The 15,872-nt window shown below is 44.3% G+C and overlaps 1 protein-coding gene across 5 annotated transcripts in view; it reads right to left on the reverse strand.

Annotated features, from left to right (window-relative positions):
• Nucleotides 1–6,384, reverse strand: part of hace1 (HECT domain and ankyrin repeat containing E3 ubiquitin protein ligase 1) — an 89,534-nt gene extending 83,150 nt beyond the window's left edge. For all 5 annotated transcript variants that reach the window (XR_013772236.1, XM_079274967.1, XM_079274968.1 and 2 more), the window contains exons 1-3: nucleotides 6,127–6,384; nucleotides 4,428–4,482; nucleotides 4,165–4,254 (exon numbers count right to left, since the gene is read on the reverse strand). Coding sequence is in view for 4 of the 5 variants with exons in the window: in XM_079274967.1 (XP_079131093.1) it covers nucleotides 4,165–4,254; nucleotides 4,428–4,482; nucleotides 6,127–6,217 (236 nt within the window). In the remaining variant the exon portion in view is untranslated. The remainder of the gene's footprint in view (nucleotides 1–4,164; nucleotides 4,255–4,427; nucleotides 4,483–6,126) is intronic.
• Nucleotides 6,385–15,872: the final 9,488 nt, after the last annotated feature.

Genomic DNA, 15,872 nt, shown 5'->3' on the forward strand with positions numbered 1-15,872 from the left:
CATCACAGACCTGCTCCACGTGGACCGCCACCACCTATGAGACAGATGATTAACCAAGGACAAGGTCTCAGAACAACTGGACACAGCAATACAACAACCCGCAGCAGGGACACACTCAATACTAGTGCTGGAATTGTGGGGGATGAGGGACATGTGAGACGTGACTGCCCAAAACTGTATAATCCACAGCCCAGTTATGCACCACAACACTGTGGACTACCAACACCAAGACAGCCTGCAGCAGCCTCACTCCACGGCGTGGACTCAAGGCATGCAGCCCCCACCTTAGTACTAGGGGTGCCCAGAAGAGCCACAAGGAGAGTACATGCTCAGTGTACTGATGACCACAGCGAGTGGAGAACTCACTCTGTCTATTGACATCAACAGAAAACCATCTGAACCATTTCTGGTAGATTCTGGAGCTACCTTCACCAGCATAGGAAGGACAGATGGTCAATGCCTCCCCCTATCCGCTCAGACAAAGCGTGTCACTAGCTTCTCGGGACAAAGAAAAGTTTTATTTTTCACTGAGCCTCAACAACTGACTCTCGCGCACAATACCATATATATGCGCCATTGTTGTACTCTCCTACGTCTCCATGCAATCTACTGGGAAGAGATTTCTTCTGTAAATTGGGGGCCGTAATATATATATATATATTGGGGCCCAACTGGTGTGACTGTTACCTTCCCCGACCAAGATCTATTTCATGCCACAGTGATGGAAAGAAAAACAAGGTTTTGCTAATGCCGTATTGACTCAGCAGAAGGGAGGCCATTAACAGCCTTTGGCCTACTTCGGCACACAACTTGACTCGTGTCAGAGGCATGCCACCCTGTTACAGGGGGGTTGGCAGCCGCCACCTACGCCTATGAGAAAGCCTCTACCATAACCATGGGTCATGCCCTCAGGTTATACATGTATACATATAATGGTCTTCATGCGCTGCTGACGGCCCCAAATTTCGTGATTACAAATGCACGACGCTCGGGCTATGACGTAATTCTGGCCGCACCGGAGGTGACAATTTCTCGTTGCCATACAGTTAACCCAGCCGAACGTCTTACTCTTCCACATGAAGGGACTCCTCACGATTGCGTTGCAGTGTCCAGTAGTTTCCTTAAAGCACGGGTAGTTTTGGAGGCAGAGGCACTGCCAGGCCCCCAGCTCTACATGTTTGTTGATGGCTCCTGCTACCTGTCTGATGCCGGGTTGGTGGCAGGGTATGCCGTTGTTTCTCCAAATCCAGAGTTACGCTCTTTTGAAACTTTGCTCTCAGAACCTTTGTATTCGCCCCTATCTGCATAGGCTGCTGAACTCAAAGCGCTATCCGCTGCATGTCAATTGGGACGGGGTAGGGCTTGTAACATTTACACCGAGTCGGGGTACGCTCATGGCGTGTGTCACTTCAACGGTGCCATTTGGTGCCAGACGGTTTTTACGTGCAGATAGTAAACTAGTTACGCATGGTCCTCTCATTGCTGAGCTTTTGTATTCTATGACTTTACCGGCTTCCCTTGCCATTTTAAAATGTGCAGCACATGGCACATCAACTGACTTTGTCACCAGAGGTAATAATGCAGCGGACATCGCAGCAAAAGCAGCTGCTTCTTCTTCCTCCTCTTGCATGATCAGCTCATGTTGAGCCAAACCGCTGATATTCATGAAACCACCCCAGGCGGTGAATCAGACGATACAGATCCTACCACCTCGTTGCGAGTTCTGGTGGAGGTACAGTCAACTGCCGCCATGGATTAGCAGCAACTTTGGCTTAACAGGGGTGCCTCTAAGGACGCAGCTTCTGGAGTGTTCCAGTCTCACACTGGTTTGTTGGTGGCACCCGTTTCACTTTTACCCCAGTTGGTTTGTGTGGCTCATGGAATTTCCCATGTAGCCAGGGAGGAACTATTGAGGAACTTACAGAACACTTGGTGGTCTCCATACATGCTGCCTACGGTGAACAAATGGTTACAATCATACAAAATTTGCGCGGAACACAACATCCGAAAATCACATGTCGCGCAAATAGGCCATATATCAGCTCCAGAAGGCCCGTTCAGACACATTGTTATTGATTTCATTGACATGATCAAAGCCGTAAACAGGAAACAGTATGTCTTGGTGGTGATTGAGATTCAGCAGGTGGGTGGAGGCATGTCCAGCAGCGAAAGCAGATGCTATAACAGTAGCTAAATTTCAATGGTACTCATTTCGACAATGCGGTAGTGAGAAAAATAATCATTGAGGGTCAAACAGAGGCTAGGGTGTGTCTATCATCCCCAATCGCAAGGATTGGTGGAACGAGCAAATGACACATTAAAAGCTAAATTAGCCAAGATTTGTAGGGAAACTAAGATGGACTCGTTGACTGCACTACCACTTGCACTAATGAGCATGAGAATGCAGACTAACCGAACAACGCATGAAATGCTTACGGGTCGACCCATGCCGGTACCATTCTTGATGGGACCCCACAAGGGACCGCCACTGGACTTGTTAACAAAATAACTGCAGTTATTTTCAGCATGCATACATACACTTCTGTTTCAGCAGGTGAAAGGCGCCACGGAGGAGAGACAAGCTGTGACGGAGCCAGAGAATACGGTCCAGCCGGGTGAGTGGGTCTACATTAAAATCTACAGATGAAAGTGGGACGAGCCGAGATGATCTGGACCTCACCTGGTTGTGCTGACGTCGCCCACGGCAGTGAAAGTCGAGGGAAAGCCCCACTGGTTCCAAATCTCCCACTGCAACAAGGCTGTTGCCCGTGTTGACCAGAGAAAAGCCGACAGGAGAGGACGCTACAGTGAAGCAGAACAGACCACTGACGAGAGCGGCAGCAAAGCACCGAAACGACAACGACACCTCCCCTGACGACGCATGCTAGTCCCGATCATAATGTGGAAGCATGAGAAATAAGCTCCATCCTTTCGCCCTCCAATCGTGCTGTCAAGTCGCGGTGCAGAACTCCTTGTTGCGCCAGTCAAATTCAGCAAGAGAGCAGGCTGGTGTACATTGCGATCGTCGCTGCTGCAGTCATGGCAGGCTTCACTGTGCAGCGAGACATGCGATGCCATCCGCAAAGTAGTGTGCATGTGTGTTGTGTTGCAAGTGATGCATTAGACCAGGGGTCTCAAACTCATTTTCACTCCGGGCCACATCAGCATTATGTCATTACAGCATTATAACCGGCCCTCAAAGGGCCGGTTGTAAATGTAACTACTCCTAACATATTGTTAAATAACTCTCTCTGCATTTGATTGTTTATTCAAGTGTAAAAATATTGTACATTCAGTTATATAAATGTAAAAATATATTTAAGCACATTTCTGTTAATATAACTTAAATCCTTTTAATGTAGGGTTAATAAATCCACATTACTCTATCAAAGATCAAACTTTTAAAGAAAATATCAAAGACAAATATCAAACACAAGTTATTACAATAACTTTGTTCAAAGCTTAAAATCCTTTCAAGGGTGCGTTTGTACAATCCCACGTGAAGTATTTCATGTGTTGTAAAGCCACGTTTAAAGTAGTCTTCAATGTACTCACAACACATTTATATGTCAAATGTAACAGTAACCATCCAAGGAGCTGCTTCTATGACTGTGTTTAAGTATCTCATCATTTTGACTTCCCATCTCATAATTTCAACTATGTGGATATTTTTGTTATCAAGTCTAACTTTTAAAAAAAAATAAAAATTGTTGGCGGATTTGCGGGCCACATAAAATGATGTGGTGGGACGGATTCGGCCCGCGGGCCTTGAGTTTGAGACCCCTGCATTAGACACTTTGAAATCTGGTATTAATTATTTTGTAAAAGCTCTGAGCATGACATTTTACAGTTGAAAAATCAACTGCAAAAGGTCTCTGGAGGACAAACTATGAAGGAAGACACGGCTTCTAAAGGACCACAGCCGACATATACAACTATACCGATATGTCTGCAATAAGCTCATATGGGCTGGTCTAGTTCTATTATGAACCCCTGTGTCATCACACACTACGTAGGCACAAGGCCGCACCTCAAACCAACATTGTCCTCCAATCTACTCCCTCATCTTTGTTGACATTTTGATTGAATATGCTGGACAGGAAGGAGGGTCCTGACAGAATTCAAGCTCACACTTGAACAAGAACGGAGTGAACAATATCTTACTTGGCAGCGATATGAAGTAGACTTCTCTTCACTCGTCCAAAGGCGTAGTTCACATCAAACTTGGAGTTGAGGAGCAACTCTGACACTGACCTTTTAGAGACAGGATGGAACAAGTAAATAATTTTTCTCTGTAGACAACACAAATTCACTATGCCTCGGTTGTAACGGCCGTAAGAAGAAAGACTACGAACAAAAGCAGAGGCATGCCACAATACATGCATTGTTAAGTGAGCCCTGACACACTACTCGGGTTTGATGCTTACCTGTGCTGGTCAGCCATGACCATTGGCATAAGTGTGTACACTGCAGTCTCATTGTCTGTGGAAGGAAAAATAGGACATAATTATTAACTATCAGACTTGACAAATGTAGTTCTTTCAAACAGACAATATGTCTTACAACAGTACACTCACCAGCTTGCATTAAGAGCCAACAGATCCACAGAGTATGTTATCTCCACTGCCCTCCACTCAGCCTTCATACAGTTTAAAAATAGCAACACCTACATCACAATGATGTTTGTTTGCTCAGCACAATCTCCCCATGAAACTGATGGGCAAACTTAGCACTCTGGGCTCCAGCGCTCACGCAACTTCACGCACGCGAAACAACTTCCGGTTCAAGCGAGGATCGAGGAGCGAGGAAACGACAATTAAGAGACTTGAGAGGTACCCTGTAGAGTTGCTAATGATGTCACCTGGTACAGAAGATACCTACCAGACCACTCCCCGAAGTATCGGTGACTTTCTCTCCCATTTTGTAAATGTTATATGGAGTTATATTTGTTCCATGGGTGGGTTTGTATTAGTTACTATTATTAAGTACACTGATCATGTGAACACACACAAACGTATCAAATGTCTCTCCAGCTGCTAAAGCAGACTGACAGCTGATCCAGCTGTGATCATCAGCACCGTCATCAGAAACAGACGTCGTGACGCAACTGAGGAAAGGACGTCTCATGTCTCTTAAAACATCTCCTCGTTCCTCTCTCCTTGCATGGTTTCCTCCATGCATCCCTGGTGGGAGGGACTAAGACGCAAGGAAAGGACTCAAGTGAGGGAACCGGGGATGCAATTCAGAGACTTGAATGAATGAATTTTATTTATAGAGCGGTTTTCAGACAATAATATCACAAAGTGCTTAACAGAGCAGACATTTAAAAGCACAAAAAACACAATGTAACCCTAGGGTCAATAAATTATATACAGAGAGAAAAATAAAAAATAAAATAAGACTTGAGAAGTACCCACAGAGTCAGCTTTCCCAACATGCAAAAGTATGGAAAAGAATCTAACGTTGTAGGCAATACGTGTGGATGAGGTGCATTACAGTAGGGAGGGTCGAGTCATGCTTCACTAAAGCATAAAGGAGGTGAGGGCCAAAGAGGCAGTGCTCATGCTGATAAGTCAAAAGCTGCTTTCTAAAGTTACAGGAAGCTACAGCGCACTGACAGAAACGGATCAGAGGAATATTTGTAGCAAGATCAATTGATTAATAAACACAGCCATTTAAGAAGCAATACCATTCTAATAGCATCGGTAACATGCGTTACGTAACGTTATCTTTGTATCATTACAGTCTAGTATTTCTAGTTCCTAGTATTAAATCAGATAGAATCACACCATTAATGTACATGTACTTGTCATATTGCAGATTATAAATTAACATATTTGCAAACACCTGCTTCGTGGTGAAAATTACAGTTAAGAGAATTTCAGTCGTACACTTTTTGAAATGTAGTTTTAAAATGTAGCCTCGCGAGCTGCCGTCGCGTGGACAGACTAACAGAACCTGGTCCTCTCTCTGCTGTCAGAGCTAGCATACACAGGAGAGAGCAGCATCTATCACTATGACGAGGCAGGATGCTACATGACTGTACCTCCAGCCTATACAGAATGAAGCATAGTGTGGCTGACACTGCCAGCTTTAACCACAGCCTCCAGCATTCTGTGCGCTTACCTTCTGGGAGTTCCACGGTCCTGGCCCGGCGGAGGGAGCGGGTCAGCCGGCTGAGCTGTACGTTGAGCTGCTCCATCGCCCGTTCCATCATAGGGTGAACGCTCCACCGAGATGAGAACCGAGGAAACAAAGCCTCGCCCGACGGATTTATTTGTTCCTAGTAGGGCTGCAATGTTCCTGGGCGTCGTCCATGGGCGCTGGCAGGAGGGGACCCGTTTCCCTTCGACACACACTGAGCTACAGTAGCGCTACACTCTTCCTGCCACACTGCTTACGGCACAGCCTCACATACTTCCTGTTGTGATGACGTTCAAGCGCTATGCAGTGTGGGTGTTGTTGTAGAAGTTCATGTAGGCCTTCTTCTTCTTCTTCTTCTGGTTTTACAGCGTTTGGCATCTATCTTATTGGTGCATTACCACCACTTTCTGCTCCGGGGTGTGGATCAGACAATAGATATACAATCTTTCCCCCAAAACAAAACAAAACAAGACAAACAAACACAAAATAAACAAACAATACCACAAATACCACATTAACCTATGTTCTATCCTCCATGTTTTACCCTCGAGAGACCTATACAATCTGAGCCTCTGACAAGCACCCTTGTACCACATCCCTGCATTTCCGTCATATCCTATAAAAAAGGCTGTGAAAGCTAACAGGACGCTCGCTGTGCCCAGTCCTCCTTTCAGTGAGCATTCATGCACCCCTAATTCTCTCCGATTATTCCTCATCATCTCTCTCTGCATCTCATACTCACAACAACTCACCACTACGTGCTCAACTGGCTCCTCTTCTCCACATCCCTCACACAACCCTGTCTGGTGTTTTCTATCATTTTCAGTGATTTGTTTAGCCCAACCTTAATCTTGTCAACCTTGTTCCTCTCTCCTGTTTCACTACCTAACCTGGCCCCTTTGACACTCTTTTGAATATGATATAGATATCTCCTGTATCCTCTCTGTCCCACCTTTTTTGCCACAATTGGTTGATTTCTTTCAAATAATACACTTGACATCTGCTTTACTGATATACATTTGCATATCTGTGTTTCCTTTCTTTAAAGCCCTCTCATTCCCACTCACCCCTACATGCACTGAACCACAGGAATTTAACCTGACCTCCCTGATTAGTTATTCTTGTGGCTGTCTAGGGCTGTCTAGTTTTTTCCACCCATCGTGGAGCAACCAGCACTGGCAGCATCTCCACTGTGTAAACTAGATTACCGGCTGTTCTTCTGTTTTAGCTGGTGTTGCCGCCCCATATCCTGTCTCTCCTGTCTCAGGTTTCTTAGCATTACCATGTAAATCTGCGTAAAATCACTGTACTCTTTCATTACAGAATATTCAGATGCACTTACCAAATAAATGTTATCTTTTTCTTTCCTTTTGACCTCTAACAAATATCAATCTATGTCAGGCCACACAAGCGTCCATGGAGCCATCACCGGGTAAACTACAGAGGGGCTTATCCTCAGATCAAACACTTCAAATTATCTTGCTATGTCATTGTCTCAACCTTTTTTCACTGATGTACCCCCTGTGAAATATGGATTTCAGCCAAGTACCCCCTAACCAACGCAAAGCATCTTTGGTTGTAAAAAGTAGGATGGGAGCCAGAGGCTTCAGTTATCAAGCTCCTCTTCTGTGGAACCAGCTTCCCGTTTCAGTCCGGGGGGCAGACACACTCACCACATGTAAGAGTAGGCTTAAGACTTTCCTCTTTGATAGTGCTGATAGTTAGGGCTGGCTCTGGCTTGCCTTGGACCGGCCCATGGACAAACTGGTATAGGCAAAAACTACAGGGGGACTTCCTACACTGAGCACCTCTCTCCTCCTCTTCTTCACCTCCGTCTGTATGCATTGATGTCCCATTAATGCTCATTACTAACTTTACTTCTTCCCCGGAGTATTTGTGCTTTCTCACCTCACAGGATGACCGCAGTTTTATCTGGACACTGGTTCTTCATCCAGCCATGGCCCTGCTGACACCTACTACGATCTTCATTGTTAACATTATTAATCCTATTACCGGTACCATTAATGCACAGTACTCATTTTGTCTCTTCCCCGGAGTCCTTGTGCTTCCTCTCCTCACAGGTTTCCATGGAGCATGGTTTCATCTGGACCCTGGTCCTTCCTCCTACCATGGCCCTGCTGACTCTAACTGCTAATATCACTTTTATTATTACTCACATTACTATTTCATATTACCAATACCATTAATGCACATTATTGACCTGCTTCTTCACCAGAGTCTCTGTGCTTTCTCGCCTCACAGGTTCCTGTGTATCCGGGTTAAACCTGGACCAGGTCTTGCCTCCTGTCGTGGTTGTGTCATACATTGCATGTGCTGTAATTACATTGAATGTGTTGTAATTCACTATCCTGTTCTACACATGACATCATTGCACGTCTGTCCATCCTGGGAGAGGGATCCCTCCTCTATTGCTCTCCCACAGGTTTCTTCCTCTTTCCTCCCCGTTAAAGGGGTTTTTGGGGAGGTTTTCCTGTTCCGATGTGAGGGTCCCGGGACAAGAGGATGTCAAACGTGTACATATTGTAAAGCCCTCTGAGGCAAATTTGTAATTTGTGATTTTGGGCTATACAAAAATAAATTGAATTGAATTGAATTGAATTGGTTGAAAAAAAGATCATCAGTGTCTGATTTATTAAACTGTCAACACTGAAGATTGCATTGTTTAGGATAATGAAATGGAATAGCCTACTGAATATAAAATGCAGTTTAGGAACTTACACTTATATTTTATTGAATATTTATTAAATAACAATTTTTCAAGGATTTTTGAATGGATGCTAATTTTAAATATATATTTAAAAAATATCACGTACCCCCTGGAGTGCCTTCACGTACCCCAAGTCAAAACACCAGAAAGGTCTCCAACAACACCAGAAAATGTCGCTAGATGTGTCGCTAGTAGCTTTTGACAAATAAAGTCTCCATGAGGGTTTGGAAAGTCGCCAGATTTAGCGAGAAAGTCGTCAAGTTGGCAACACTGGCAGCGGCTAAATGTGTCCCCAGAGCAACATTGGACGTAACAATCGTTCCTATCACATATAAAACCAAACAAAAATCCATCTTCATAAAAACAAGTTGTACAAATAATATATAAACAAGCATATTAAAGCTACTGCAGATGTAAAAACAAAAGCATTTAACTTACCAGAGCTGTTGTTCACTATTTAAAGACAAAGTCCATCCTCCTTTCTTTGTTAACAAAGAGTTTAATCTCACGGTTGTTCAGTACATCCGTGTGTTTTAGTTCCAGTAAGAAGTAACAAGCTGCACTGGAAGCAGAGCAACCGAGGAAGACAGTAGCTGTGCATTGAGAACACAAGATCATGGAGAAAAAAATTATAATATATGTATATTTATGAAAAATTATTAAATTATAAAATAGCTATAACTTTCAGATTCTGTCTAGGCCAGCAGAGAAGAGGCCTTGCTGGCCCTGATGACCCACCACTGAATGAATGTAAATGTCATGATTTATTGGTATGTGTAGAAAATGGATAACGACAGAGAAAGTGGTTGGCCTCTGTTTATGTGAGAAATAAAATGCCTATATCGGAAACTGGACTTTATGGCACGCTTCAGAACAAACATTTCAGCAACCGTGGTGACTTTTTTGGGAAGCAACGGTCACTACAGTACTAATTAACGGTAAAACTTCTTTCGTCAGTATAGGGTCTAAGAGGTAGAAGGTTTAGACGTAGAAATTGTTGAAGTCAATTGGTGAAGGTCGATGGGAGTAAAGCCATCTAAATACATATCAGGGTTTACAGCTGTTTCTAAGGTTACTCTATTTGAGGGTAGATCAGTACTAGTTGAGGGCAGGAGATTATTAATGTTCTCTGTAATAGTTATAATCTTATCATTAAAGAAGTTCATGAAGTCATTACTACTGAGATCTATAGGAATACACGGCTCAACAGAGCTGTGACTCTCTGTCAGCCTGGCTACAGTGCCGAAGAGAAACCTGGGGTTGTTCTTATTTATCTCTATTAATGATGAGTAATAGGCTGCTCTGGCCTTACGGAGGGCCTTCTTATATGTTTAAGACTGTCTCGCCAGACTAACCGAGATTCTTCCAAAGTATTTATTTATTTGTTTATTTGTTTATTTTGCAGGGATAATGCACACCAATCAACAGTCAAAACTGTAAGTGAGCCAGAGAGGAAGCAAAGCAGCCATTTTAGCCTCTGCTCTGAGACGTGCAGACGAAGTTCTGGAAAAATTCGATTTTGAAGTGTGTTACCTGCTGCTGTGGTTTGATATACTGTCACATGGCAATGTGAACATCATGTTGACCAGATAGACTCCTTGTGAGCACCATTTTCTTTACCCGGCAAAGCTTCCTTTCTACGTTTCTTCTGTATTGTCTCAATTTTGCTTGCCAGAGCCTTTTCGGTGAGAGATCTTGTCCTTTTCTCCAGTTCAGATGTGCCAACCATCGAACCAGTCCTTGATGCACTCATTTCAAACAAACAAGGAAATTCAATTTAAAGCCAGCAACCTCAACAGCAGTAACACTAGAATGAAGGCGCCAAATTAACGTCCAAGACACAGAATCCACACCACAAACAGTCTGCTTCACGGCTCCAAACAGAAGGTACGTAAACCCAGGCAGCGGCAAAATCACGCCGAATGGACAACACACCGCTTCGACGTGCGGCAGTAACCAATTTAAACTGCGTTCCAACCAAGCTACACACAGCAGAAAACACAGGTTACATACTGACGTTGGGCTCGTAATGCTGTTGGGGAGCCGGCCGCTGTCAGGAGCAGCGTTGTGGGAAACATGAAGGCTCAACATGGCGATCGCAATCCTCCATGTCCGGCTCGACAGCGGCGAAAGTGGCGTGGCTCCGTTGCACTCGTTTTTTGCTGACAAATGTAGGTGACTATCGGCAACCTAAGATGAGTCACCGAATGAATCACGGATTCAGTGGCTGAGTTTTGTAGTTTTATTTGAGGGAAACAAACAAACTCTTGTGCTGAATAATACACATTGAAAAACTTTCAAAATAGTTTCTCTTGATTTACAAAGATAATCAACAGTGTCAAACAATGACAGTGTAAATAGAGGTCAGCAAAAAATAAGACTCCCTCTTTCACCCCCTCTCCTTCCATTCATCTAACTAAGCTACGGAACAGCATATATCACCATCGCTTTCCCCAACACCACGTGACTCAATTACCGGAAGTGACAAAAAAGGGTGTACAAAATGGCACAGGCCATACCTGGCTCCTACAGCCAGAGCTAACCTCCAGACTCAAAGATGAATAATCTTCCTGTGCTTTCCCTGAGAGGACGCATTGGGCCAATGTCTACCCTTAGCTACTGTGGTGGCGGGGCGTGGTTGGGCTCAGCTGCAGAGGGGACAGAGTGGGGGAGGGGAAGAGGCTCAATTAGCCTCAGCTGAATTCAATCTTGGATTGTGTCTCTCTACCATATAAACACAAGCAGTGACAGTGGCCCAAGATGAGAACCTCACAGAGACAAGTATAGACGGCATGTGCGCTTGGAGGCACGGCAGGAGAGCGCACGACGAGGCCAGCTTGAACAAGAGTGAAATAAAGAAACATTGAGAAACTCTATTTGAGCGTAATGTTCGTCATTGTGCTGAGGGAAACCTGTTACAGCTACATCTTCAAACAGCAAGAAGAAAGTGTGTGGACCCCTCTCAATATATTATGAACATCAAATCGATTCACAGCAGACCTGGGCACCTTTTGCGGCCTGATCCTCACCAGACAACATCTCTGACCATAGACAAACGATATCACTCCAGATTTATTTTAGCCGTCTTTGATTCCTTTCAGATTTTCTCTACTTCGATCAGATTTTTAATTTCCAATTCATGTTTAATTTTGTGAACAGCAAAATCTCCTTCTGTTGCTCAAACGTCAGTCCATGAGTCTGAAAAGACACAACAGTAGGAATTGGAGAGGACTCTTGTTTATTCTCAGGCATAATTCCTATTTTGGTCAATTTGGATTTTATAGAACCTTTAATGTTCTCCTTGATGTGTTTATCTTTTTTTTAACACCACTGAATAATGATCAGCAATTAAGAGCAATTAACTTGTCGGCGATCCGGTCGACCCCAGTCCCGTTTCCAGCTCCCGCTTCCGAGCCGCAGCAACCCCCGGATTGCCTGCAGACTCCGGATTCACATGTCCTGACGGTGTTCTGACCGATTCCGGTTCCACGTGTCCTTAGGGCGTTCCAGCGATCTTCAGTTCCTGTCTCCGCTGGGCCGCAGCGATCTTCGGTTCCTGTCTCCGCTGGGCCGCAGCGATCTTCGGTTCCTGTCCCCGCAGTCCGGTCCCCCTGAGCCCCAGTTGCGAGTCGAGTATGCCCACAACACCCTTCCTAGTTCAGCCATGTGTCTCTCACCTTTCCAATGTGCCCTGGGTTACCAGCCACCACTCTTCCCCGAGCAGTAACAGGAGGCCAGTGTTCCCTCACTCGAAGGCATTGGTCCAGCGGCGTCGACGCACTTGGAGGCAGGACTGTTCCGCACTCTTCCGAACGCTACCAACAGTCTACCAACAGACGCCGTGTCTCCGCACCACATTATGCCTGTCTACGTAGGACCTTCCCCTCAGAGTAGAATTCTTTTCAGAAGTGAAATAAAATGGCAGTCAATGAGATAGAAAGGGCCTCTATGCTCACATTTTCTAGTCTTAGTTAAGATTCTAGCTTCAGTGTTATGAACCATTTGTGGTCTTTGAGTACTATTTCTAAACTACTTTAAAAGTTAAAAAATATAAATAATGTATGAAACGTCTTACTACTTGGTAAGATAGGGTACCACATTGAACTTTAGTTGAGGTGCACTTCTCATCCTCTGTTGCTGAAAATATGCAGCAGTATTTTACATTGGAGTAGGTTTTAGAGGATTTGAAGATTCTGCCTATTTAGTAGCATTGTAAAAAAAAGAAGTGAAAAAAGCTTAATATTCTAAAGAATAGAAACTGTAGAAACAAGATTAGTTAGTAATTAGGTGCTGCTGGAAGCACTCCAGTGTTGTTGGCAGTCATTGAACACAATGGCCTTATCCTCTGTGGACCTAGTTAACTAGTTAGCGCCACGCTTCAACAATATTACCTTTTTATAGTGATAGTTCTTTCTTACTTACTTACTCCATCTTACTTGTCTTTCTGTCCTACTCAAAAATGGCAGAAACCTCTCTGTATTTCCCTGGCATCACCTTGTCTTGACAAGTGAACTTAAATAGAAATAAATTTACAGAACTTAATGGAGCCTTCATATTTCACAGCATCAAGATACTATGTCCTAGCTAAATTGTTGTTGGTGTTACATTTTGGACTGATTAATTCACCCAGACATCCATCCATTTTCTGCTGCTTATCCGACGCCCGGTTGCTGTGGCAATAAGCTAAGCAAGGTAGTCCAGAAAGGTAATCTGGGAACCCACCAGTTAACGTGTGATGATAGTTTGGCTTTTTATTGATTTGACGGAAAAGGAAATCTTGATTTGTATATCTGCTGGTTACACCGGAACAAAAGTTATATAGCCCCTTGCCCTCAGAGGCTTATATGTCATCAGATAGCTGATGTTTTCTGAGTATGGAGATTGATAGGCAAGGAGGTCCTTAGAGCGCTTGGACCTTTCAGCTTTCTTTATGGTGGTTCTGTCAGCGCACACTGAGTCAAACAATCATGGAGCTCGAGGGGTTGGGCGGGCCTGCAGAGAAGTGAGCGGACAGAAAGAGTCCAGAGAAAAGGACAAGGCGGAGAGGAGGATCCACCATGAACATGTAAGTATATATTGTATTTTAGCAAGACCCAGCATGCACCATATGTTCAGGCAACCGGGCAGTACACTTAATCATTGATTACCAGATAGACCGTAGATGCAACCTTTCTACTGATGTCGAGGTTGTTGGGATCTAAGAGGGGCATGTTTGGGTTATCAGCATTTAAGAAACTGAATTCTTGACATCAATAGAATTATTAATGTATGTAACAATTATTAATGATTATTAATAACAACGGGGCACCACCCTGCGAACAGGGACCAATAACCAAACGATAAAACTAAGTCTCATAATTAGTGGTCACTCATGTCAATCGTCGGGTGCGACTACACATTCAGTGACAGTGAAGGGTTAAGTTCGTACACACGGCTACTACATACAGTTTCATTACGCACATATGCACAAGTAATCACAGACGACTGCTCCTTAAAGTGTAACAGAGTTTATTAAATCAAAATAGTAAATGATCAAATCAATTAATATTGCAACCAACAAACATTATCACACAATCTTATATGCCTAACACCTAAAGTCAAATTAATAAAATGGATGAGGATGTGTGTGTGTGTGTGTGTGTGTGTGTGTGTGTGTGTGTGTGTGTGTGTGTGTGTGTGTGTGTGTGTGAGCAAAAAGGGGGGGGGAACGAGGGAACAGCTCAGCGACGTGTGACGTAGTTAGGTCGGCGAGACGAAGGTCTGGCCACCATAGGTTCAGTCTTTCAGTGATAATACACAAACTCCCATTCACTAGCAGTGACGGATCTAAATGCAGGCAGTTACAGCAGGCAATACACAATATAGCGGGGGTCCGTGGTCAGCGTTGTTTGCGCGATGGCGCGGTGTAATAAGACAGTGATTTAACACAACAGGATGCGGGAGTAATAACACATAAATGATGCGGATGCAGGTCTCGGCTGGCATCGGCGCGGCGTTGAGCTGGCGCGGATGCAGGTCTCCTCGCTGCAGAGGGGAGGCCTGTGGGTTAACGTCGGTGGGGTACGTCGTTCGTACCCCCCGGTAATCATCGGCTGACAAAGGGGGTTCGTCCTTGTCTTCCTGCCGGAGGGTTTGATGAGCCTCATGGGCCTTCCGTCGTCAGCGTGGTGCTGGGGGGGAGAAGGGCCCGGTGCCTCTTCTGGTCCCAGGACGAAGTCCAGAGGGAAGAGAGCGTTTGTGTGCTCTCTAGCTTTGAGCTAGGGAGCACAAAAATCATTGAGGTGTGAGCTGCAGGCAGTTTTGTAGAACAGTGGCTGAACCATAGGGGTCCTGGTGCTGTCTTGGCTCTCGGCCAATGAGATTGCAGCGGTGCATTCAGGTGACTTCAGGAACCACAGTTTTTTTGGGGGGGGGAAATTCACACCCTAGTGTGAAATTCCTTCAGAGGAGGTTTGCTCTCATCAAACCACAATCAGGATGAAACCTTTGCTTGCAAAAGGGAAGGCCTGATTCTCTTTGTTCACAGCACATGTTGAAGCCATTTGGTCAGACCCCAACAAGGTACAATAATGCTTATTTTTTACCACAACCCATAATGACGTCATTCTTCATTCTATTGCAGTGTTGTGGATTTGTGTGTTGTGCTCGGCCTTTTTGAGGGAGTTTTTCCTGTTCTGATGTGAGGGTCCCGGGACAGAGGATGTCGAATGTGTACAGATTGTAAAGCCCTCCGAAGCAAATTTGTGATTTGGGACTATACAAAATATATTGAATTGAAATGTAGCACAAAATACTTCAGTACATTTAAATGACTGTTTTTACAGTATACTCCAAAAAGTACCAGTTCACAAAAATATTACTTTGTTACAGTAATGATTCAATTACATTAGTTACTTCGAACCCTGATTTTATGTATTAATTGTGTCGCCATTTAAACTAGATTTAGACAAAATTACTTGTATTTACTTCTGGGCACAAACATCACAAACAAGGACAACAA

This window comes from Melanostigma gelatinosum (genome assembly GCF_949748355.1).
Source record: "Melanostigma gelatinosum genome assembly, chromosome: 9".
NCBI classification, from domain to species: domain Eukaryota; kingdom Metazoa; phylum Chordata; class Actinopteri; order Perciformes; family Zoarcidae; genus Melanostigma; species Melanostigma gelatinosum.